Source organism: Papio anubis, chromosome 10 (assembly GCF_008728515.1).
Source record: "Papio anubis isolate 15944 chromosome 10, Panubis1.0, whole genome shotgun sequence".
Taxonomy (NCBI): domain Eukaryota; kingdom Metazoa; phylum Chordata; class Mammalia; order Primates; family Cercopithecidae; genus Papio; species Papio anubis.
The window spans coordinates 20,204,060-20,230,614 of record NC_044985.1 but is presented as its reverse complement, the minus strand read 5'-3'; the positions used below and the strand labels follow the sequence as shown (position 1 = coordinate 20,230,614).

General features: G+C 41.4%; 1 protein-coding gene across 1 annotated transcript in view; it reads right to left on the bottom strand.

Moving 5' to 3' along the window:
• The window catches only part of UBXN4 (UBX domain protein 4), a 44,766-nt gene extending 19,315 nt beyond the window's left edge, over nt 1–25,451 (bottom strand). Inside the window, exons 1-6 of the mRNA XM_003909173.5 lie at nt 25,040–25,451; nt 18,184–18,286; nt 12,760–12,788; nt 12,057–12,175; nt 10,109–10,283; nt 3,072–3,165 (exon numbers count right to left, since the gene is read on the bottom strand). Of these exons, the coding sequence (XP_003909222.1) occupies nt 3,072–3,165; nt 10,109–10,283; nt 12,057–12,175; nt 12,760–12,788; nt 18,184–18,286; nt 25,040–25,121 (602 nt within the window). The 5' untranslated portion in view covers nt 25,122–25,451. The remainder of the gene's footprint in view (nt 1–3,071; nt 3,166–10,108; nt 10,284–12,056; nt 12,176–12,759; nt 12,789–18,183; nt 18,287–25,039) is intronic.
• Between the last annotated feature and the right edge of the window lie 1,104 nt (nt 25,452–26,555).

Here is a 26,555-nt window from a genome sequence, read left to right as displayed (position 1 = left end):
AGATGCACACTACCACGCCCGGCTAATTTTTGTATTTTTAGTGGAGACAAGGTTGTACCATGTTGGCAAGGCTGGTCTCGAACTCCTGATCTCAAGTAACCTGCCCACCTCAGCCTCCCAAAGTGCTGGGATTACAGGCGTGAGCCACTGCGCCAGACGAGCACTGGTAATTTTCTATTCCTTCATCTGGGTGCTGGTGTCCAATAAGTAGTTTACTGGAAAAAGGCAGCGGGGGTGAGCAGGTGGAAAGTAGAGGGGATAGATGAAAGCATTTCTCTACAGAAGAATGCTAGCTGATAATGTAGAAAAAATAGAATGAGAAAAATACCACAATTTTTAAACATCAATGAAATAGGTGATTACAGCAAAAATCAATGAATGCCGAAACTAGTGGGTGAAAGTTTTTAAGCAGTAGGATATTTACCGTTTCAAAGAATCACCCCACAGACAACTTATATATTAGAAAATGAAAAGGGTACCCAACAGATACTATCCTAACCAAATAAACTTTACATTTCCAATAACGCATACATCTGGTATTACTTGTCTCCTGATATGAGTAATGGAAAGGACAAAACATTATCTTGGTAATGTTCTTATCAGAGTTTAATCTGAATCTAATGATAGAACAGGGACCAGATCAAAGGACATTGTAGAAACAACTCCTAGACTCTTCAAAATGTCTAAATCATCAAAAATGCAAACAAGAATAGAAATGCCTTGGATTTAGAGCCTGAACTAAATGCAATGATCAAGGAAAAAAAAGTTAAAAAGGCCATTATTGGAGCAACTGGGAAATCCGAATTTGAACAACAAATTAGATAATCTTACTGTATCAATTTAGAATTTCTCGAGTATGATAATGGTATTGTGTTTATATCTGAAAATATACACCATCTGAAAATGGTGTATAAATGTATTTACAGACCATTTGTAGAATTTTCTTCTCTGAGAAGAATTTTTTAGCTCTGAGAAATACAAATGCAAGTTTGTTTTAATCTGGGTGAAAAGCTACATTGCATCTAATTTAGTAACAAACTGACTGTTTCATAACTTCTACTCTGGGCATTGACTTTTTTTTTTTTGGAGATGGATTTTCTCTCTTGTTGCCCAGGCTGGAGTGCAATGGCATAATCTTAGCTCACTGCAATCTCTACCTCCTGGATTCAAGCAATTTTCCTGCCTCAGCCTCCTGAGTAGCTGAGATTACAGGCACCCACCACCATGTCAGGTAATTTTTGTATTTTTAGTAGAGACAGGGTTTCACCATGTTGCTCGGGCTGGTCTCAAACTCCTGACCTCAGTTGATCCACCCACCTCGGCCTCCCAAAGTGCTGGGATTACAGGCGTGAGCCACTGTGCCTGGCTGGCATCTACTTATTAATGGTCACTATGCCTTCCTGGGTGCCAGAAGGGGGCAGGACATGGGTCTGTGAGCAGAGATTCCCAGATCCTGGCCTAGGCTGGAGTCCTTGCTCAAAGCCCACAGACCCTCAGCCAATGTCTTCCTAGGAGATGCATGCTGAGGTATCTAGGCATGAAGTGAAATTATGTCTGCAACTTTCAAATGAATCAGAAGAAAAAAATTGAAAGGTGGTCATTACACTATTTCTTCAACATTGAGGTTTGAAACTTATCCAAATAAAAAGACTGGAATTCATGGTACTATGTATTATCTTTGCCAGATAATTCTGCCCATTTTAAACGTAATGACATAGCTGGGCATGGTGGCTCATGCCCGTAATTCCAGCACTTTGGGAGACCGAGGCGGGAGGATCACCTGAGGTCAGGAGTTCGAGACCAGCTTGGTCAACATGGTGAAACCCCGTCTCTACTAAAAATACAAAAATTAGCCAGGCATGGTGGTGGGCAACTGTAATCTCAGCTACTTGGGAGGCTGAGGCAGGCGAATTGCTTGAATCCAGGAGGTGGAGGTTGTAGTGAGCCGAGATTGTGCCACTGCACTCCAGCTTGGGGGAAAGAGCAAAACTCCGTCTCGGGCGGGGGGTGGAAACTATAATGAAATAAACAAAATAATGCATTTTAACTAAAGATTCGTTAAAAGATTCCTATTTCACATCTGTTAGCTTTAATAAAACATTGCATATCCTGGCCGGACATGGTGGCTCAAGCCTGTAATTTCAGCACTTTGAGAGGCCAAGGCCGGAGGATCACCCGAGGCCAGGAGTTTGAGACCAGCCTGGCCAACATGGCAAAACCATCTCTACTAAAAATACAAAAATTAGCCAGTCATGGTGGCGCACACCTGTAATCCCAGATACTGAGGAAGCTGAGGTATGAGGATTACTTGAACTGGGAGGAGGAGGTTGCAGTGAGCCGAGATCACACCACTGCACTCCAGCCTGGAAACAGAGCCAGACTTCATCTCAAAAACAAACAAACAAAAAACCACAACAGGCCAAGTGCGGTGGCTCATGCCTGTAATCCCAGCACTTTGGGAGGCCAAGGCAAGCAGATCATCTGAAGTCAGGAGTTCAAGATCAGCCTGGCCAACATGGTGAAACCCTGTCACTACTAAATATACAAAAAAAATTAGCCGGGTGTGGTGGTGCACGTCTGTAATAAAAGACTATGATTTGACAATTATTGTATCATTAAAAATACTAGAAACTACAAAGAGCCAGAAATTTGTATCTGATTATTAGACTAACTAATGAAAAATGCCATTTAGTAGACACCCACTTATGCAGAACTCAAGCTCAGTACATAGTCAAAAAATGAGCTGAAGTTCTTGCCCATCGGGAGCTTTTTATCCTTATAGCATAAAGAGATAAAAGCAGAAGTGACAGATGGAAACACCCATGTACCAAAATACCATTAAAAAGGGGATTCTTAGAATGATCAGACCAAAAGCTGACTGGTGACTTTAGACATATAGAAAAGTTTTAGAGTGTAATGTTTAAAGATACAAATTAGTTAGGTGATCAAAAATTTCAGCTCAGAATTCTAAAACTTCATTTGTATAACTTTAGTTTTAATTCAAATTAATGAAATAACTGAAAACCACTGTCTTCTTAAACAAAATGCTATTTGCAAAAAGAAGAGCAAACCTTTCCACTCTGATGTTGAGGTCCTCTGCAGGTCTCTGATCTGAGCATCCACTAGGCTCCTGAGAGGAAGTGGCATGGCCTGCACTTTCTCCTCCTTCATTATTAAATAAAAAGAAATAAGAATACTGCATTTAATGCAACTTTTTAAAGGAATAAATCTAGGTTATAGCATCTGTTAATAATTTTGTATCTTAAACATTATATATTTTCCCTAAAAATGGAGGAGTTAAATATGCTATTACTAATTCTAAAGTTTAGATGTGGATAAAATTGTTCACAAATAGAAATAAGGCAGTTACCGAGTTAAGATCACCAAGGTAAAGGTCAGATGTAAAACATGAAGAAATACCAATCTGGCAGGAGGCATGCCTGGCTATGGGTAGGCTTCACTCTAGAGCTGTGCTGTCCAGTATCCATACTGTCTAATACAGCAGCCACTAGACACGCGGCTGTTGAACATCTAAAATGAGGTTACTGAAAGTGAGGGACAAATTTTAATTGTAACTAATTTTAATTAAAATGTGGCTGTGGCTATTGAGCAGTGAGCAATAGAGGCCAGGTTTGATCCTGGGTATGGCTCTGGACTTACACTGGTCCAAGGAATCTGCTTCTGCTGACCAGAGTGGTTCCTTAGAGAGCCTCTTTATGCTAGTTTTCTTTGAAGGATTTCCTGAAAGATAGACTTTTGTCCTGGCCTGCTCTAGAAGACCTCTATCATTCCCTTCCTTACAACTTGCCACCAACCTGATTCCTCTTTACAGTCTTTGGCGAACAAGGACTCTGGAGCCACAAAGTCATTTCAGTAAGTTTCTTAATCCCTCTGTACCTCATCAGTAAAATGGGGATAGTAATCTCACATGGTTGCTATAAGAAATATGTGTTAATACAAGTAAAATGTTTAGAACTTAACTGAGACTGGCACATGGTAAGCATTTTCGTTACTACAGTAGTAGTAAAAATAATTAGTAGGACTAAGTAGAGACGAGGGTGCATATCTCTTCCCCCTCCCCATTCAGGGGCATAACCTAGGTAGCTTGAAATCAACAAAGTGAGAGTATTTACACCTTGGAAATTAGCAAATACTACAAATATGGACCTTTGCTTCCACAGAGACTTCTGACAAACGTTTACCAGTGTATCACTGAATGCAACTCTTGGATAAGAAGTGGTAACCACTAGCAGCCAGGAGAGGCTCAACAGGAAATTAACCACCTTTCTTTAGCAAATAAAATGAATGCTGAGGACATGTCTTATTATCATCAAAAATTTAACATCTTATGAAGATAACTTGTGGACAAGATGGGGGAAAAGTGTTGAACGAGAGTACAGTTAGGTGAATCTACGACTCATACTCAATGAGAAATGGATAGATGTCATATAGAGGAAGATTTCCAATTGTATGTCACAGAGTTCCCTGCCTTTGGTATTTTTATAAGTGACTTGAAGATGTAAAATATAAATTTGTAACTTTTTTTTTCTGTGACAGGGTCTAGCTCTGTTGCCTAGGCTGGGGAGCAGTGGCATGATCTTGGCTCACTGCAACCTCCGCCTCCTGGGATCAAGTCATCCTCCTACTTCAGCCTCCCTAGTAGCTGGGGCTACAAGTGCATGCTAACATGCCTGGCTAATTTTTGTATTTTGTGCAGAGACTGGGTTTTGTCACCCTGCCCAGGCTGGTCTTGAACTCCTGAGCTCAAGTAATCTTGGCCTCCCAAAGTACTGGGATCACAGGCATGAGTCACTGCACCTGGCCCATGTGTAACTTCATGGGTGACCCAAAATTGTGTGAAATAGCTTATTAACACTCATATTTAACTGCTAATTCCTAAATGAAAAATTCTAGGTTGGGTATGGTGGTTCACGCCTGTAGTCTCAGCACTTCGGGAGGCCGAGGTGGGTGGATCATTTGAGGTCAGGAGTTTGAGACCAGCCTGGCCCAACATGATGAAACCTCGTCACCACTAAAAATACAAAAATTAGCTGGGCATGGTTGTGGGTGCTTGTAATCCTAGCTACTTAGGGGGCTGAGACAGAAGAATCACTTGAATTTGGGAGGCAGAGGCTGCAGTGAGCCAAGATCGCACCACTGCACTCTAGCCTGGGTGACAGAGCGAGACTCTGTCTCAAAAGAAAAAAAAAAAATTCTGGATTGAAAAAAACCCTCAATAAGCTAAAACAACTGATAAAAATAATAAAAATGTATTAAGAGAAGTTCTGCCTTTAGGCTTAAAAAGCCAACTGGAATAACAGGCATAATGTATCTCCTGAGAGAAATATACATCATCATCTATAAGGTGGTCTTGTCAAAAAGAATAATGAAGCTGACCCGATCAAATCTGTAGCTTTACAAATTTAGAGGAATAAAGGGGACAGAGGAACATCTTACACAATTCCATGGGGATACAGTAAAATCCAGAATGTGGAAAACTATAGGAAAAACTACCAGGGAGAGCAGAAATCTACATATTAAATTTAAAAACACATCAACCAATAGCAATATATCGAACTGAAAAAAAAGTGTAATATAAATATTGCCTAGATAATTGATGACAAAAAGGATTACTATTAAACTTTCTGGCTTTGATAATAGTATTGTGGTTATTTTTTTAAATTTCTTATCTTTTAGATACTGATATTTCAAAAGATGAAAGCATATAAATGCCTGAGATTTGCTTCAAAATAACCTGGGAGAGATGGTCATACGGGGAGACAGATAACAAAAACCGACCAAGTAACAGGAATCACTCACGCAGGATGAGTACCTCGAGTTCGTTATTCTGTTCTCTCTCTAGAAATGCTTGCAAATTTACATAATTAAAATTTATTTTGGCCAGGCGCGGTGGCTCATGCCTGCAACCCCAGCACTTTGGGAGCTGAGGCGAGCGAGCATATCACCTGAGGTCAGGAGTTCGAGACCAGCCTGGCCAACACGGTGAAACCCCATGTCTATTAAAAATACAAAAATTAGCTGGGCATGGTGGTGCATGCCTGTAATCCCAGCTACTCAGGAGGCTGAGACAGGAGAATCACTTGAACCTGGGAGGTGGAGGTTGCAGAGAGCCGAGATCACACCACTGCACTGCAGCCTGGGCAACACAGTGAGACTGTCTCAAAAAAAAAAACAAAAAACAAAAAAACTATTTTAAAAGGCAACTATATATAATCTTAAAAGATTTATATTCCTTCCTTATATTTTAGAGATACATACTGAAATATTTTACTTGAGATTTGTTCTACATAAGTGGAAGAGGAGGAATGGAGGGCACAGATGAGAATATTGGCCATGAAGCTAGGCAATGGATTAATGAGGTTTTCTTATACTATTTTTTTTTTTCTATTTCTGTATATGTTTGAAATTTTCCATAATAAAAAAGTTGTTGTTTTTTTTTTTTTTTGAGACGGAGTCTCGCTCTGTCGCCCAGGCTGGAGTGCAGTGGCCGGATCTCAGCTCACTGCAAGCTCCGCCTCCGGGGTTTACGCCATTCTCCTGCCTCAGCCTCCCAAGTAACTGTGATTACAGGTGCCCGCCATCTCGCCCGGCTAGTTTTTTGTATTTTTTAGTAGAGACGGGGTTTCACCGTGTTCGCCAGGATGGTCTCGATCTCCTGATCTCGTGATCCACCCGTCTCGGCCTCCCAAAGTGCTGGGATTACAGGCTTGAGCCACCGCGCCCGGCCGTTTTTTTTTTTTTTTAAAGTTACAGGCCTGGATGCAATGGCTCATGCCTATAATCCCAGCACTTTCAGAGGGCAAGGCAGGAGGATTACTGGAGGACAGGAGTTTGAGACAGCCTAAGTAACACAGTGAGACCCCATCTCTGCAAAGAATATAATTTAAAAATTAGGCTGGGCATGGTGGCTCATACCTATAATCCCAGCACTTTGGGAAGCCAAGGCAAGCAGATGACCTGAGGTCAGGAGTTTGAGACCAGCCTGATCAACACGGAGAAACCCGTCCCTACTAAAAATACAAAATTAGCCAGGTGTGGTGGCGCATGCCTGTAATCCCAGCTACTCAGTAGGCTGAGGCAGGAGAATCACTTGAACCCGGGAAGTGGAGGTTGTGGTGAGCCAAGATCGCGCCATTGCTCCAGCCTGTGCAACAAGAGCAAAATTCCGTCTCAAAAAAAAAAAAAAAATTTAGCCAGGTGTGGTGGTGCACACCTGGAGTCCTAGCTACTCAGGCAGCTGAAGCAGGAGGATCACGTGAGCCCAGGAATTGGAGATTATAGTGAGCTGTGTTTGTGCCACCACACTCCAGCCTGAGGGACAGAGCCAGACACCGTCTCAAAAAAAAAAAAAAAAATTTTTTTTTTTTAGACACAGGGTCTGGCTCTGTCACCCAGGATGGACTGCAGTGACATGATCACAGCTCACTGCAGTACCAACCTCCCCAGCTTAAGCAACCCTCCCATCTCTCAGCCTCCTAAATAGCTGAAATTACAGGCATGTACCACCACACCTGGCTAATTTTGTATTTTTGTAGAGACAAGAGTTTTGCCATGTTGTCCACACTGGTCTCGAACTCCTGGGCTCAAGCAATCTGCCCACCTTGGCCTGTCAAAGCACTGGGATTATAGGTGTGAACAACCACAACTGACCAAAAAAAAAAAAAAAATTTTTTTTAAGCTACAAAAAACTGAGATCAGAGCTGCTACCCACCTCAGATAAGCCAGAGCTTGCAGTTTTAGTCTAGCCAAGTTAACTGTCTACTAAAACAAAAACAACACTCTTTGCAGGAATACAATGAAATCCAGAGTGTCTACGACAATGTACAAGATAGAATCCAGCATTTTTGACATATAAACAAAAAGGAAAATGTGACCCATTCTAAAGCGTAAAGGTGATCAACACAAACCAATCCTCAGATGAGCTAGATATTGAAACTGTCAGACGAGGACTTTAAAGCAGCCATTATAACTCAAATGAGGCGGCCGGGCGTGGTGGCTCAAGCCTGTAATCCCAGCACTTTGGGAGGCCGAGGCGGGTGGATCACGAGGTCAGGAGATCGAGACCATCCTGGCTAACATGGTGAAACCCCGTCTCTACTAAAAATACAAAAAAATAGCCGGGCGAGGTGGCGGGCGCCTGTAGTCCCAGCTACTCGGAGGCTGAGGCGGGAGAATGGCGTGAACCCAGGAGGTGGAGCTTGCAGTGAGCCGAGATCGCGCCACTGCACTCCAGCCTGGGCGACACAGCGAGACTCCGTCTCAAAAAAAAAAAAAAAAAAATAACTCAAATGAGGAAAAGGGAAATACACTTGAAATGAATTAAAAGAATAAAACATAGATTAAGACTACTCATTCTGCACAACTGTTGTAACTTATGAGTCAAACTATTTCAAAATAAAAAGTTATAATAAGATAGAAATATAAATCCTAGAACTAAAAAAATTTTTAACAGAATTTTATCTAAAATAAAAAATTCACTGGATGGGCTTAACATCAGAATGGAGATGATAAAGAGTCAGTGAACTTGTAGATCAACAGAATTATCCAATCCAAAGAAGAAGAAAAAGTAAGAGTGAAAAAAATAAACCTGTGGGGCAATATCATGAAGCCTAATATACATGTAATTCATTCCAGCAAGATATATGGACCAAACTTCCCAAACCTGGTGAAGGTCACACATTTACAGATGCAAGAAACTAGGCAAATCAAAAACAGGATAAATACAAAGAAAAATACACTTAGGCATATCACAGTCAAATTGCTAAAAACCAAAGAAAGAAAGAAATCCTGAAAGCAGCCAGAGAAAACCAACATACTCCTTACAGGGAGGAACAATCAGAATTTGTGGAGACTTCTCATAGAACACTATGAAAACCAGAACACGGTGGACAATACCTGTAACTGAAAACACAAAATTTTTATATCCAGCAAAAATATCCTTCCAGAATGAAGATGAAACAAAGTCATTTCACATAAAGAAAACTCCAGACCTGTACAATAAGTAATGCTAAAGGAATATTTTCAGGCTGAAGGAATATTATACCAGAGGGAAACACGAATCTACCTTCAAAACGGAATGAAGAATTTTGGAAATGATATATATCCAGGTAAATATAATTAAAGTAATTATTCTGTTGTAGACCTAAATGAACATCCATAATAGAGTCCCTCAGGTCTGTACACATCCAGAAGCTGAATGATCCATGGATGTAAAACCTCAAAATGAGACAAACAGCTGTACTTCAAATACTCAAAACCTGTCATGTGTAACTCCACAAGGCAGCATTAATGTTAACAGGAAGTTATGGGGCATCAAATTTCAGCTCAATATAAGGAAGACTCTTTCTAAAAACTAGAGCTGTTCAACAACAGAACAGGCATCCTAGCAAGGTAATGAGCTTCCAATCATTGAATGCATTCAAATAAAAGCCTGATGATTATTTGCGTGGGATGCTGGAGTAGAATCATCTTTTAGGACACTAATATTCTAACATCTTGATTTATCTACCCCTGGGTAGCCTAATACAAAGCTACATTACACCAAACAACTCCAACCACAATCCCAAAAATTCAGTATAAAATTTCTCTTTTGCCTTTTCTATCAATGAGTTTACAGTCACACCTCTTACTTCTACAAGCTCTATTTCATAATTATCTTTTACCTCTAATTAAAAAATACACATATAATACTATTTTCTTAAATTTATATAGCTTTTTACATGCTATAAAAACAATTCCAAATATAATACATTAGTTCATTTGAACCTTTCAGAATTCTCTAGGCTAGTGAGAGATTTATAAAACTGCTCAGTGTCATGACATTCCTTGAAGCACATAGCGCAATAGCAGAAATTATAAATCAATTCCTCTGGATTGTTGACTATTTGGGAGTCAAGTTGACATTCACTGACTTTATCGTCTTCTGCCACTAAATGACACGCGTATTTAATACAATCCTTAAATTTTAAGCTAAATAAATGTGAAGAAAAATACATACAATATATTTATTTTTAAAATATTAATATTTAAATATTAAAATGCAGTGAAGGAACTTCTATTGTACTCAAAAAGGTACATTAAAAGTTACCTGTTGCAGTATCTGACTTTGTATCAGAAGTGGGTGGTATCTCACAAAGCTCTGCATTTTTGGACTCAGAGTTTTCACAAGTGTTGTCAGGTTCAAATGAGGCAGATGGAGTAGACACTGAACTTTCTGACTGACTGCCATTTGCTACTGATGCTTCACTTTTTAGCGAATGCATCTAGGGAGAAAATAAATAAACTGGATTTTAATTAATAGATAAGAATCTAAACTTACCATGGCAGTAGAGACCAAAATACAGGTTAATTTATACTCTATAAAAAGAGAAACATGAAATGCTCATAAACAGATGAGTCCAAAATGTATAATCCTATGCATGATATAATCACATTATGGAATTTACCTGCAAGCTGGCAAGACCATAAAAAGATTTGTTAAAGCACACCATTGATTTTCCCTCAAATTAGAATTCAAAGAAAAAGTTACAAACCTATTAGCCATTTGTCCAAAGTAGATAGAAATAGTTTTTTTTTTTTTTTGGGGCAGTCTTGCTCTACCCCGCCCAGGCTGGAGTACAGTGGCGGATCTCAGCTCACTGCAAGCTCCAGCCTCCCGGGTTCACACCATTCTCCTGCCTCAGCCTCGAGTAGCTGGGACTACAGAGCCTGCCACCGCCTAGCCCGGCTAGTTTTTGTATTTTAGTAGAGGCAAGGGGTTTCACCGTGTTAGCCAGGATGGTCACCGATCTCTGACCTGCATTGATCCGCTTGCATCGGCCTCCCCAAAGTGCTGGGATTACAGGCTTGAGCCACAGCCCGGCCAGAAATGATTACTGGTATAAAAGTTCTTAAAATATATTAGTAATATACAGTTAGAGCGCCAATATGACGCCTTTCTCTCCAACAAAGTTATGGTGATGTTCATTATGTATTTGTGAAGTTGGGAGTAAAGATGAAGGCTGGGCATGGTGGCTCATGCCTGTAATTCCAGCACTTTGGGAGGTCAAAGGGTGGGCAGATCATGAGGTGAGATTCGAGGGCAGCAGACAAGATCGCAAAACCCCGTCTCTGCACTAAAATACAAAAATGAAACTGAGCATGGAGCACGTGCCTGTAATCACAGCCACTGGGAGGCTGAGCAAGCTACTCGAACCACCTGGGAGGCAGGGGATTGCAGTGAGCTGAATCAGTCCCCTGCACTCCAACCTGGGCACAGTGAACTCCATCTCAAAAAAAAAATGCCCTGTAATCCCAGCACTTTGGGGCAGGATCGAGGTCAGGAGATGAGACCATCCTAGCTAACAGGTAGAAACCCTATCTCAACTAAAAGCAAAAAAATTAGCGAGGTGTGGCCGAGGCATACAGTCCCAGCTACTTGGGAGGCTGAGGCAGGAGAATGGCATTAACCGGGAGGCCCGGAGGGCTACGGTGAGCGAGATCCATCCCACTGCCTCCAGCCTGGGTGACAGGTCCGTCTCAAAAAAAAAAAAGGTAAAAGTCAGTCAAATTATTAGAAGTACTGGCTACTGGCACCTATAACTTTATGCTATTTACAAAACAGGTGAAGAAGACAGTACTTACTACCTTTTAAAATTTTTGGCACGGCAGTTTCCTGAATATACAGAGGGGCTCCAAAAATATTCCAATGTCGGGAAGGGTGCGGTGGCTCACGCCTGTAGTCTCAGCACTTTGGGAGGTCAAGGTGGGCAGATCACCTGAGGTCAGGAGTTTGAGACCAGCCTGGCCAACAAGGTGAAACCCCGTCTCTACTAACAATACAAACATTAGCCCAGCATGGTGCCTGTAATCTCAGCTACTTGGGAGGCTGGGGCAGGAGAATCACTTGAACCTGGGAGGTGGAGGCTGCAGTTGAGCCGAGATCACACCACTGCACTCCAGCCTGGGTGACAGAATAAGACTTCATTTCAAAAAAAAAAAAAAAATCCAATTCCTGACCTACCATTTACAGAAATAACAGTTCTGTTCCTTCTTACCTGTCGGACTTTGTGAATTCTTGTAACAAGTTCATCTGCAGAAACACTTCCTGCTATTACTTCCAAGGGAATTCCACTGTCTCCAATAAAGAAACTGGATGGAACACACACTACGGGATCTGTACAGTTTAATTAAGTCTAACAATTCATGTGAAACAAAAGGATAGTTTTATGAAATATTATTGGTAACAAAGGAAAACAAATCTTTGTGATTTTCACAACATAATCTAACATATTTATTAAATAATTTCAAGTACTGCATCATTATAACTGTAGTATTAATACATGTGACACATTAATTTATGAGGTATATTCAAGTGAAGAAACTACTACATTCTCCTCTATCATAACTTCCTTGCCCATCCATCTTGCTGCCAGCTGACTCTTGCAAACTACTTGTAACATTCCAACCCAACTGCTCTATATTTTTTTTTCAGATATTCACATTTTAAAAACTCCCTAGCCTATCTTTAGCTACAATGTATTATCTCAATGTATGGGGTGCACTACACTGTTGAGTTACTTTTATATATCTTTGAAATTTTCTATAATATTTTTCTACAATGAGGACACTTAGTAATAAAGTTTCCATAAAGAAGAATGTATGATTTCCTAAATAAAATGAATAATTTCTAAATTTCATAAATACCAAAAGGAAGATAAATAAATGTATATATATAAGCAATTCTTTACGAAAGGATACAGATTTGTGAAAACTGTAGGCAGGCTTCACTGTAAAACAAAATCAAACAGAAAATTACTAGATGAATGCAAGTATTTTCTAAATACTGAGTTGTTTTAATAAAATTTACTGTACCAATCACAAGTATTTTCCTGAAACTACCAGTGTCTTTCACAGCAATCAGGTAGAAGGAGAAAAATATAATTCTTATTTCATTAAGACTTTCTGGTTTGTTTTATAATTTTCAGATGAAAGAATTATTTGTGGCTGGTCATGGTGGCTCACGCTTATAATACCAGCACTTTGGGAGGCCGAGGCAGGCGGATCACTTGAGATCAAGAGTTCCAGACCAGCCTGGCCAACATGGTGAAACACCATCTCTACTAAAAATACAACAATTAGCTGGGCGCAGTGGCAAGTGCCTATAATCCCAACTACTTGGGAGGCTGAGGTGGGAGAATCGCTTGAACCCAGGAGGTGGAAGTTTCAGTGAGCCAAGATCGCATCATTGCACTCCAGCCTGGGCAACAAGAGCAAAAGTCTGTCTCAAAGCTCACAGCTGTAATCCAAGCCCTCTGGGAAGCCGAGGTGGGTGGATCACGAGGTCAGGAGTTGAGACCAACCTGGCCAACATGTTGAAATCCAGTCTCTACTAAAACTGCAAAAATTAGCCGGGTGTGGTGGCGCACACCTGTAATCCCAGCTACCGAGGAGTCTGAGGCAGGAGAATCTCTTGAACCTACCTGGTAGCCGGAGGTTGCAGTGAGCTGAGATCACACCACTGCACTCTGGCCGGGACGACAGAGTGAGACTTCGTCTCAAAAAAGAAAGAACTATTTGCTCTTACAACCCACAAGCTAGTGGCTGCATCTGGTGGCTAAAAAATTAATTTGGTATCTGCCATGCTGCTTCCTCAGTGGCAAGTATACCTGAATACAATATCTTAACCTGGAACATGAAGATATAAGGCCTACGACTTACTTAGGTGTGTGATAATGTAATAGTCTATAATAACAAAGGATTAAAAACAATCTACCTACCTATAAAAACTGAATAATTATGCAATCATAAAAAAAGGCAGGCCAGCACTGTGGCTCATATCTGTAATCCCAGCACTTTAGGAGGTCAAGGCAGGTGCATCACGAGGTGAGGAAACCGTGACCAGCTTGGCAAACATGGCAAAACTCTGTCTCTACTAAAAATACAAAAATTGGCCTGGCGTGGTGGCTCACACCTGTAATCCTAGCACTTTGGGAGGCCGAGGCAAGTGGATCACGAGGGCAGGAGTTCGAGACCAGTCTGGTCAACATAGTGAAACTCCCTCTCGACTGAAAATACAAAAAATTAACTGGGTTTGGTGGTGTGCGCCTGTAATCCCAGCTACTTGGGAGGCTAAGGCAGGAGAATTGCGTGAACCTGGGAGGCAGAGGTTGCAGTGAGCCGAGATCATGCCATTGCACTCCAGCCCAGGGGACAATGTGAGACTCCGTCTCAAAAAAAAAAAAAAAGAAAGAAAAAGGTATAGAAAAGTATGTCAAAATGCTATTAATACTATTTTTGTAAAACATGGAAGAAAAACAAACATAAATACATTTTCCCTCCAGAGAAGGGAGCTGAGTGGTCAGGGATGGGAGACAGAATTTATAAGACCAGTAAGAGATAATGTAGATGCTTCCAATAATAAAACAAATGCTTCTAAGAACTCGACTTTGCTTTTTTCCCCCTGAATATAAAGCATTATCTTGAAAACAGAGTAAAATATCAAGAAAAAAAATTACCAAAAATCCTATTATCTCAGAAATAATAGTAAACTTTTAATGCACTTCCTACTAATCTATTTTCAATGCACGCTATCTCCAAAAATATATATACATTAAAATGCTCCCAAAACATTGGGTGACTTAGCGATTATGAAATAAAGGAAATTGCCGGGCGCGGTGGCTCAAGCCTGTAATTCAGCACTTTGGGAGGCCGAGACGGGCGGATCACGAGGTCAGGAGATCAAGACCATCCTGGCTAACATGGTGAAACCCCGTCTCTACTAAAAAATACAAAAAACTAGCTGGGCGAGGTGGTGGGCGCCTGTAGTCCCAGCTACTCGGGAGGCTGAGGCAGGAGAATGGTGTAAACCCAGGAGGCCGAGCTTGCAGTGAGCTGAGATCCGGCCACTGCACTCCAGCCCGGGCGACAGAGCGAGACTCCATCTCAAAAATAAAAAATAAAAAATAAAAAGAAATAAAAAAAAAAAAAGGAAATTTATTTTCCATAATTTAAAGGCACACTAGATTCTATCAGCATGCAGTCTACAGTGAAACAAACATGAACTATCACTATACACAGGTATCCCTGCATCTGCTAATAAAAATTTGTTTTTAAGGCCAGACGCGGTGACTCACACCTGTAATCCCAGCACTTTGGGAGGCCGAGGCGGGTGGATCACAAGGTCAAGAGATCGAGACCATCCTGGCTAACAGGGTGAAAACCCATCTCTACTAAAAATATTTTAAAAATTAGCTGGGCGTGGTGGCGGGCACCTGTAGTCCTAGCTACTCGGGAGGCTGAGGCAGGAGAATGGCATGAACTCGGGAGGTGGAGGTTGCAGGGAGCCGAGATCACACCACTGTGCTCCAGCCTGGGCGACACAGTGAGACTCATCTCAAAAATAAATAAATAAATAAGAAATTTGTTTTTAAAAATGCCAGACACATCAGTCTGTACAATCTCAAGAATTCTAAAATTCTCATGTATTCCACATTCCCTATAAATCCCTATATTCTTCTTGCCATTGCCAACTCTAGAAGGTGCTTCAGTAAGGTGATGGACAATAAAAAAAAAATGATATACTTAAGTTGACAGATTCTGTTTTTTAAAAACTACTCAGTAAATACATATTTCAGTAACTCTTGTGAGACAGGCTATACTACGATTTGATGTTTTTGTAAATATAGAACATTTTTACATAAAGTTTACAAACTTACAGGCAAATTTCTGAATTTTTTTCTTTTTTTGAGACAGAGTCTTGCTCTGTTGCCCAGGCTGGAGTGCGGCACAATCTCGGTTCACTGCAAGCTCTGCCTCCCGGGTTCACAGCACTCTCCTGCCTCAGCCTCCCGAGTAGAAATTTCTGAATGTTTTAATCTTGACAGTGATTTTCAAACACATTATTCATTCTGCTATTATCAAAATCAAAAGGACAGGAATACCACTTTGAAAGTGCTAATTAATTAATGTTTTCAGCACCAGGCACAGTGAAGCATGCCTGTAACTAGAGCTATTTGGGAGGCTGAGATGGGAGGATCTCTTCGGTGCTATATTTTAAGACCAGCCTGGGCAACACAGTGAAATCTTGCTTAAAAGAAAAAAATAAATAATAATGTTTTTAGGTAATGATCACTGATAGCTGCTAATGTCATAAAGAGAGAAAAGAGGGTATCTGTCTTCTGATAGAAGACACATTACTATCTATGAAGTAGTCTTAGGACAGGATGGGGGAGGGGAAACAAACCTGAATCTACCTATCAATTTACAGAAAACAGGAAAGAACCAACTTGACACTAACACGATGCAGTCAACAAAATCCAGACGGGAGGAAACCACAGAACAAATGTATAGAAAAAATGATCTGGTGTCTTTAAAATACAAATTCCAAAGAGCAGGGGAGTTGGAGGAGACGCCTACACACTGAGAGAAATCAATGCATCCCAATGTGTGGCCCTTGAATAATTTTGAACTAAAAAACTGCAATAAAGAAATAAAACTATGACTTTGAAGAGACAACTGAAAAGTAGAACACTGGCTGGTTATCTGATATTAAAGAATTATTAGTTTGTGAAGTATTAATATTATAGTTATGTTTAAAAAATTCACAATCCTTGTATTTCGGAGACATACTAAAATATTTATAGATGAAGTGATACAGTGACTGTGATTTGTTTCAAAATTATTTGGATTGAGTGGAAATGGGTGGGGGTATAGATGAAACAAGACTGACCATGAATTAATTACCAAAGCTAGTAGACAAGTACATGGGGTACATTACACTGTTACATTACTTTCATATATGTTTGAAACTTCCTATAATAAAAATTATTTTAAAAGATGGAGAGGAGGAATGGAGAAACAAAACAGACTTGTGGACATCAGGCACTGTGAGGAACATAGAAATGTCCTTATTTCTATTGATTAAATGACTCCATTCCCAAAAATAGGATTCAAAACAGTGAGTGATCAACCTCTCAGAGATATTCAATGTATGATTTACCATTACTTCCAAGTTTTCAGAAGCTGGAGATCACTGTTCTTTTTGCATTCCTGGTACATGTTAGATGGCTGCTTGGTAGACTAGGAAAGCTTGAAGTTTTTTCAGCAGGATTCATGATGCATTTAGCAAATGGCAGTTAGAATTTAAGTTCCTAATATGCCTTAGATATCCAAAAACATAACATTCTTTTTTTTTTTTTTTGAGACAGACTTGCTCTCTTGCCCAGGCTATAGTGCAGTGCTGCAGTCACAGCTCACTGCAGCCTCAATTTCTTTTTTTTTTTTTTTTTTGAGACAGAGTCTTGCTCTGTCGCCCAGGCCGGAGTGCAGTGGCCAGATCTCAGCTCACTGCAAGCTCCGCCTCCCGGGTTCAAGCGATTCTCCTGCCTCAGCCTGAGTAGCCGGGACTACAGGCGCCCGCCACCGCGCCCGGCTAGTTTTTTGTATTTTTTAGTAGAGACGGGGTTTCACCATGTTAGCCAGGATGGTCTTGATCTCCTGACCTCGTGATCTGCCCGTCTCGGCCTCCCAAAGTGCTGAGATTACAGGCTTGAGCCACCGCGCCCGGCCTGCAGCCTCAATTTCAACCTCCTGGGCTCAGGTGATCCTCTTACCTCAGCCTCCCAAGTAGTTGGGATTACAGGCATGTGCCACCACACCTGGCTAATTTTTGTATTTTTTTTTTTTTTTTTTTTAGTAGAGACAGGGTCTCACTGTGTTGCCCAGACTGGATTCAAACTCCTGACCTCAAGTGATCTGCCTGTCTTGGCCTCTCAAAGTTCTGGGATTACCGGCATGAGCCACTGTGCCTGGCCTACATTCTTTTTTTTTTTAAGACAGAGTTTGACTCTGTCACCCAGGCTGGAGTGCAGTGGCATGATCACAGCTCACTGTAGTCCCAATCTTCAGGGACCAAGTGATCCTCCCATCAGCCTCCCAAGTAGCTAGGACCACAGGCACACATCACACTCCTAATGGTATTATTTTTTGTAGAGACAGGGTCTCACTACATTGCCCAGGCTAGTCTCTAACTCCTGGGCTCAAGCGATCCTCCCACCTCAGTCTCCCAAAGTGCTAGACGTGCCCACCCCAACATCAACATTCTTACAGTCCAAGAGTATCACTATAAATCAAAGATAATACTATAAATTTTAAAACTAATAAAATATTAAAACATAAACAAACCTTTTGGTATCGATTTTAATAGCAACAAAACTGTTTGAAGATGCTTCTGTAACTTTATCATCTTCCCAACTTGCAGCCATCCGTGTAGACTGTTCATCATCACCTGTAGAACATTTAAAAAATTCTTATACCAGGCCAGGATCTGCTGATTGCAAATTCTTTTTCCCTGGAAAACGAAAACTTCAAATAAAATATAATCCCACCTATACTACTTTCTGCCAAATTTGAAAACTGAATTTTCCACTAAATGACAAGTGTGACTGCATACATAGTTCACATCATGAAGAGCAATGAAAACAAACTACATTGGACTATTTAAATGACACAAAGTATTTCATAAAAGAAGTCATCTAAATTATGATGTGAAAAGTACCACAACAATAAGCAGTCATAGGCAGAAATGTGCAGTGCCTATTTGGGCTTTTGTACATGAGATTTTAGAAAATTAAAAGTTGCGGGCTGGGTGCAGTGGTTCGCGCCTATAATCCCAGCACTTTGGGAGGCCAAGGCAGGTAGACCACCTGAGGTCAGTTGTTCGAGACCAGACTGGCCAATATGGTGAAACCCCGTTTCTACTTAGCCGGGTGTGGTGGCACATGTCTGTAATACCAGCTACATGGGAGGCTGAGGCAGGAGAATCACTTGAACTCGGAAGGTAGAGGCTGCAGTGAGCTGAGATCGCGCCACTGCACTCCAGCCTAGGCAAGAGAGTGAGACTGTCTATACAGAGAGGGAAAAAAAAGTTTGTTATCTGTCCTTTATGTGGCACCTTTCTGTTGAGTTCAACATCTCCACTCCACAGCATTTATACTCCAAAATTCCTCCAATGTAGACAGAGGCAGGTACAATTCTGTTTGCAATTTTAGACTTGCCTTTTATTGTAGGTATGCTAATTATAAAAGGTAGGCTAAACTATAACTAATCTATGGTGATGGAATTCAGTATAGTGGCTACCTTCATAGAGGGGAAGGGTACCACCAACTGAGAAAGAGCATGAAGGAGCCTTCTGGAATGCTGAAAATGTTCTGTATCTTTTTTTTTTTTTTTTTGAGATGGAGTTTTACTCTTGTTGCCCAGGCTGCAGTGCAACAGCGCGATCTTGGCTCACTGCAATCTCTGCCTCCCGGGTTCAAGAGATTCTCCTGCCTCAGCCTCCTGAGTAGCTGGAATTACAGGTGCCCGCCACCACGACCGGCTTTTGTATTTTTAGTAGAAACGGGGTTTCACTATGTTGGCCAGGCCAATTTAATGCACCTTAGCCTTCTTCACTGCAGTTATTCGTTTATGGTAACTCCATCCTTTCAGTTCTCAGGCCAAAAACTTTAGTTTTCCTTGATTGTAACTGACCTATCTCCAAAATACATCAATAATGTAACTATTTCTTACCACCTCCACTACTGCTACCCTGATCCAAGCTATCACATCTCACCTAGAAGCCTAGTAAAAGCCTCCAAACTGGTCTTCCTGCTAAGTCTATTCTTAACACAGCAACCTTCTCTTAAAAAGAAAAGATCATATCATCTCTCTGCTTAGATCACACAATGGCTCCCCATTTTCCTCAGAGTAAAAGCCAAAGTCCTTACAGGGGGCTACAAGCCCCACACATCAGGCCTCCAACTACTTCTGTGACCTCATCCCTTTTTCCTTTCTTGTTATTTTTTCCTTCTATTCCTCAAATATGAAAGACACTCCAGCTATAAGGTCTTTGTACTAGTTGTTTCCTCTGCCTGGAATGTTATTCTCCCAAATAACTACATGGTTAACTTCCAACTCCCTTAAAACTTTGCTCAAATATCAGCTCAATAAAGCTGATACTTAATCACTCACTTTAGTATTACAACTTCCCTAATCACTCACTTTAAAATTACACTCAAGACATTCCCAAAGCTCTCTTATCTCCTGTTCTGTTTTTCTGTATTACTTATCACCTTCCAATATATTATGCATTTTTAATTATGTTTACTAGTATCTGTCTCCCATAACTAGAATGAAGGCTCCATGAAGGCAAGGATTGGTTCCATTTTATTTACTGATAAGACTAAAATCCCTACAAAACAATACAGTAGACACTCAGTAAGTACTCTGCGGAGTCGCTAAATGCCTAATATAGTTAAGTATGATGGCATGCCTATAATAATTGCCTCTAATGCTGTTTATTTGAATATATTTTGCGAGATGAGATTAGGAATACCAGAAATAGGAGTTTGAGAAATTTGGCCACGTAAAATTAAACAGGGCCAGGCGCAGTGGCTCATGCCTGCAATCCCAGCACTTTGGGAGGCCGAGGTGGGTAGATCACAAGGTCAAGAGATCTAGACCAGCCCGGCACGGTGGCTCACGCCTGTAATCCCAGCACTTCGGGAGGCCAAGGCGAGCAGATCACGAGGTCAGGAGACTGAGACGATCCTGGCTGACACGGTGAAACCCCGTTTCTACTAAAAATACAAAAAATTAGCCAGGCGTGGTGGCACATGCCTGTAGTACCAGTTACTCGGGAGGCTGAGGCAGGAGAATCGCTTGAACTAGGGAGGTGGAGATTGTAGTGAGCCGAGATTGCACCACTGCACTCCAGCCTGGCGGCAGAGCGACACTCCATCTAAAAAAAAAAAAAAAGTAAACAGGACTAGAATGCATCCACAGATCAAATGCTCCATTAAGAATGCTCCATTAGCAGACTCCCAGATGCTGAAGATGCAAAATAACGAGAAGTTACTATTTGCAAGTGAGATCACTCTGAATGCATCTTCAGAAACCACTGGATGAGGAGAGTTCTAAGATTCCAAATAAATGACTCACCTACCAAAGAAAAATAACTGTATGGGAACATTCTTACTACAAACACTTCTCAGAGAAGGCTGTGAAGAGTGAGAAATTCTTTCCATTCATTCTTTTATATGTTCACTATTTTACTGCACATTTATTTTGTTCTAGACATTGAACTGTATACTAAATATAAACCAAATGACACACTGTCTGCCTTCAACAGAGCTTAAAATCTAATGATATACAAAATTTTTAAACAAATAGACACTATACATAATTACAGTAATAAATGCTATGAAAAAGAAAACTATGAGAGAAAGTAACCAGAGAACTCTTTATAATGGTCAGAGAAGCCCTCTCTGAGGTGACAGTTAAGCTAAAATCTAAAGGATGAAAGAGTTCAGCCATGCCAAGAGCCAGAAGAGTTCACCATGCAGAAGGAACACATGTGTAGGGAAAGGCCTATGTGATTGGCAACGTTGTGAACAACCGAGCTCAAGACAAGACTGAAGAGTTAAGATTCAAAGATAACTGTCTCACATTTATGGTTTATCCAACAAGATGTATGGTAGTGCCACTCAGATGCAGAACACTGGCAGAGAAACACAGGTTTAGGCAGTACATACATGTTTAGGCTTGAGAATCCTGGGAGAATCTAAACAGGGATATCATGTAAGTAGCTGAAAGTATAAATCTTGTTTCTTGTGAGGCTGGTGTGTCACTCCTTCACCTATACTGTCCCAAAAGTCTCAACCCCACTGGCAGTGTCTGTCCTAGACTCAGCCTAGTGGTGGCCACTGCTGCTTGATCAGCAGTGGTGGAAAGCCGAATGGAATTACTCAATGCTCAATGACAACTTTCCTAATACTACTAAGTGGGATGATTGTCAGCTAACTCTGGTATCTTTCTTTTCCTATTTTTAATCAAATTATCAACCACGAAGTTAGGTGGGCCTAAGATTTTAGAAGAAAACATCGTATCCTTTGTATCAGCAGTATCTTCAGTGAAGGCACTTAAAGAGAGCAACAGGAACTCAGAAGCAAAGAGTTGCAGACCTTCATACAGTCTTTCCGACGTAAAAAAAATCTCAACTGCGCCAGGCGCGGTGGCTCATGCCTGTAATCCCAGCATTCTGGGAGGCCGAGGCGGGTAGATCACGAGGTCAGGAGTTCAAGATCGGCCTGGCCAAGATGGTGAAACCAAGTCTCTACTAAAAATACACAAATTAGCTGGGCGTGGTGGTGGGTGCTTGTAATCCCAGCTACTTGGGAGGCTGAGGCAGAGAATTGCTTGAACCCAGGAGGCGGAGGTTGTAGTGAGCTCGGATCGTGTCACTGCACTCCAGCCTGGGCGACAGAGCGAGACTCTATCTCAAAACAAAAACAAGAACAAAAACAAAATCTCAACTGCTCAAAACCTAAAGGCTTCTGTGGTCTACATTCACCAGAAAAGGCAGTCAATGGCGTCTGTCATTAACAAAGTTTAGCCTACCTACCTGGCAACACTAGCCAGCGAACAGATACCTTTATTTCAGTCTTCTTGTCAGATTATTCCACCTTCCCAGGTATTAAACGAAAATCGTTCTGTTTCACTTACTTTACACAGCCACAATACTTTGAAAAATCATATTAATCTGTTAGCTGAAGTAGTAGTAATCTCTCCAGTCTCCAAACATCAACTCCACAATATTCTTTAATTCATCCATCAAAATGTCACTAACTAAAGACAACTTGCCTGAAACATTTCTCACTTGAATAGTTCTATGAACTGAAGTGTACTCTTGAGATCACTTCTTCCAGCTATAAAGATATCTTTCAATTTTTCCATTAAGTTGATATATTATTACTGAGGTCTCAGACCTAAGAAAATCACGAGTTCTGGCTTCAAAGTCATGAAGAAAGCTCTAAGCAATCTGTAAGTGTTTTGGTTTCATGAGTCCAGTATCTACATATTCCTAGAGTGACACTAATCCTACTTAGTCTTGGGGACTAAGTAGGCTAAACTCTAAAAAAATCTAGCTGTATTTTGGAACAGGTCAAGGGACAGACTTTTTTGTGAGACTGCTAACAGTCCTCCTGCAAACATTCAAGATTACATGTATTTAGAATATAATGTAATCATCATTACAATGATGAATTACAATATAATGTAATCATTACAATAATGAATACCATGTAATCATCACTAAAAAGTTAACTGAAGAAAGTATATATACACACAAAGCCCCGAAAGGCGAGACCTATAACTTTATTTAACTATTCCAATAATTTGTACTACAGCTTCCAAATATTAATATTTGTTAATAAAAATCTCTCATTTCTTTTTTTAAATTAACTAATTCACCTCAAGAGTGCCTTCTAGGAATGTCTAGACATTTGTTCAAAAACATGACTACCATAATCCTAGATTTCTGATTTCTATACCAATTTAAATCACCAATTTAAAATTGTTCAGTTTTTTCCTTAAGAAACAAAAAAGCGGACATTTTTTTTGAAGCTACCAAAAATTGGACTGTTAAGACAACATGTAAATCCTTTTTGTGACCCTAGTGGAAGTCACTTTATGACTGCTGACCTGAGTGCCTAATCTATAAAATGGGGATAATTAAACCTGTTCTATTTACTGCAAGGATCAACTGAGATATTAGGAGAAAAACAATTTAAAACCTACTACTGTAGGTTTTAAACCTACTGTAGTCAAAAACCTACTACTGTACACAATAAGCATAGTGTCATTTACTTTTCCTTCCATTTTCAATCCATTTTTTTCTTACAGGATTACAGAATTTATGTAAAGTATAATATAAACCCCAGACAGCGTAACAGAATCTAAACTACTCAAGCTCTTCTAATAAACAGCATTGAGCTAAAAATTTAGCGTAACAAAACAATTATAAATTCCAAATTTAATAATGCTGAATGACATTCACGTTTCAGTAATTCGTTCTTCACTGCAGTGCGTAAAGTTATAGAGCTATTAAAAGACGTGAATTATGAATAAATCGTTATTAAATAAAAATAGTTGAAGAAATACACTTCAAATTAACAATAGCCACAAACATTGATTTGATCCATGTAATGAGAATGAGCAGAACCGTAGAGGCAGGGAGTTTACTGTAAATCTACAAGATTTCAGTAATAAAACAGGAGAATATGGAGAAAAACAGCCCAGATCAACACAGAGTAAATGAGTTAATAGAGGATCTCAAAGTTGTGTAGCTTTTAGCCTAGGAAGACAATAAACGGAAGAAACCAAGGACTGAACATCTATTTCTTTGAAACTAATGGATTTTTTTTTTAAACTTGCAACATTATTACACACTAGATCCCTTACCAAGACTGTCACTAAAAAAAATTAAACCTCTATTCGGCTCAAAAGTTTCCGTTTCAGGAACATACGAACACCAGTAACCGTGAACATCAGGTGGTTTCTCTTTGTTGCTTATCGATGACACAGCTTTCTTCCCGACCGTCCACAACTAATTACAACCCAACTGCTTGCCTAATGGCCCGTTCCCACCTCCACCTAAACAGTAGTAAAAAAACGGGGGTACAAGCAGCCCAAAGAGGGTCCTTGCAGACAGAGAGGGGCGTCAGGCAGAGGGTCGCGAGGGTCTGGCTGCGCAGGGGAGAGGTTCGGGGCGACAAGCGGGGCTGGGCGGCTGGGGCCTGCTGGCCGCGTCCCTCGCCCCGAGCGGAGAGATTTCGGCGGGGCTCGGGGCGCTTTGAAGACCAGGGCCAGACACTGCCTCTGGCCCGGGTGCCGGGAGAGGCAGCGGTGGGGCAAGGCCCGCTGTATCTCAAACGGACCGGGGACAGCCACGGGCCGGCAGCTCGGGCCTCTCAGGCACGGAGGAAAGGCTGGGGGCGCCCGGGGCCTGAAGGAACAGGGCGCTGAGGGTCTGCATGGCCCCTGTGGGGGATCTGGCGGCGGAGTCGCAGCCGTCCCTGGGGCGCGGGGCAGTAGTGGCAGTTGTGCGAGCCGACAGGCGCCCGCGTCTCGGGGAGGGCGGGCCGGCGGCTGAGGTATACAAGAGGATGAAGGTAGGCCGGAGGGGTGTCCCGGCCGCCTCTCGAGCCCCTGCCTCCTTCACCTGCCACGAACACCACGAAGACCGCGCCGCTCCTTTTGGCCGTCGCGATGGCGGCCGGAATGGCGCCCTGGAACCACAGCATCGCTCCCTTCGGGCCCAGGCGCTCGCTCGGTGTGTAGTCTCCGCAGTCCCGGAACCGGCTCCGCCCTCCGTCTTCGTCCGGCTCTGCGGCCCCCGCAACCTCGGCTGGTGCGGCCCCCACCTCCGGCTCAGCACAAGCGCGCAGGCCCGTCAGTGGCACCCAGCGACGCGCGCTAGCGCACGCGAGAACACCCCACGTCACATGACGCAACCCGTCGCTGTTCGTGCCCCAGGGCCTTCTCTCGTTGGCGAGTCGGTGGTGCGTGCGCGCGCCCGCTAGGCCTCCGGCCGCGCAGTCCAGGAAGTGGAGGAAGGCAGTGGGAAGGATGAGTAACCGCTACGACACGTCGGCGGCGCCTGCAGTGACGCATGATGGGAATTGTAGTCCATTTAGGCTTATTCGCCTCCATATTGTGGAGCATGTAACTGTGGGTTCTGAGGCACGGCTAAAGGGGGCAGTAGTGAGGGCCACTACACAGTCTATAAAGGGGAGAGGGAGAAAGAGAAGTGTCACTCCGACTGGCATATGCTATTCTCGGCCTCGCTGAGACTCCCAATGTGGAGGAAATCGTCCTCGCACGGAACTAAATGGGCTTTGTAGGGATTAACTCCGAGGCTTTGATTTTTTCTGAACGTAGCCCAACTTTGTACAAACACAGGATAAAAACCGCAAGTCACCTTCTGTAATAACCTGTAGTCCATGTGCCTAAGCGGAGGAATTGGTGGCACTCAGGCCTTCAGCAATTTCCTAGACACTGGATAGAGATCATTCCAAAACTTCAAAACCCTTTAGGCTATTGCCACAGCTACTTTTTAAAGTAACACAAAAGCAGAAAATAGATTATTTTCCAGCTACTTTCCATGGTAATACAAAAGAGACCAGATAGTGATTTATTTTCCAATTTTCTGGGAGCATGTCCTATAATCAAGATGTGGCGCTTTGTGGTTGGCTGCCATTAAATGAAAACTGATCCATATTTAATTCTTTTATGAAATTACATGGTCCGTAATAACTATTAGCTAAAGGCTTGCATGGTTTATTTACAGTTGCATATACTATTATGTTAAATTCTACATCAATTAAATTTATCTTCCAGCAGTACAACTATCTGACAATCTTTGCAAGATAAAGGAAGTGATACATCTGAATATACCACCTTTCCTACAGATATTTTCCCTAAAAATAGCTAATTATTTGAGCTTCGATTTTTGTACTTTTTCTCCCAATCAGGCCTTTCATATATAGTGTTTTTATAAACTGAGACATAATGCTGATTAGGGACAGTTGCTTCTATAGGACACCAGTCCTATAGAAAAATTAGAGTTGACCTTTAACATCAACTTTAACGGACTTCTTGAAATTCGATCAATCTAGAAATTATTCCAATAGAGTTATGTCTTTAATTATCTCTAATTTTAGAATTAAATAAGAATC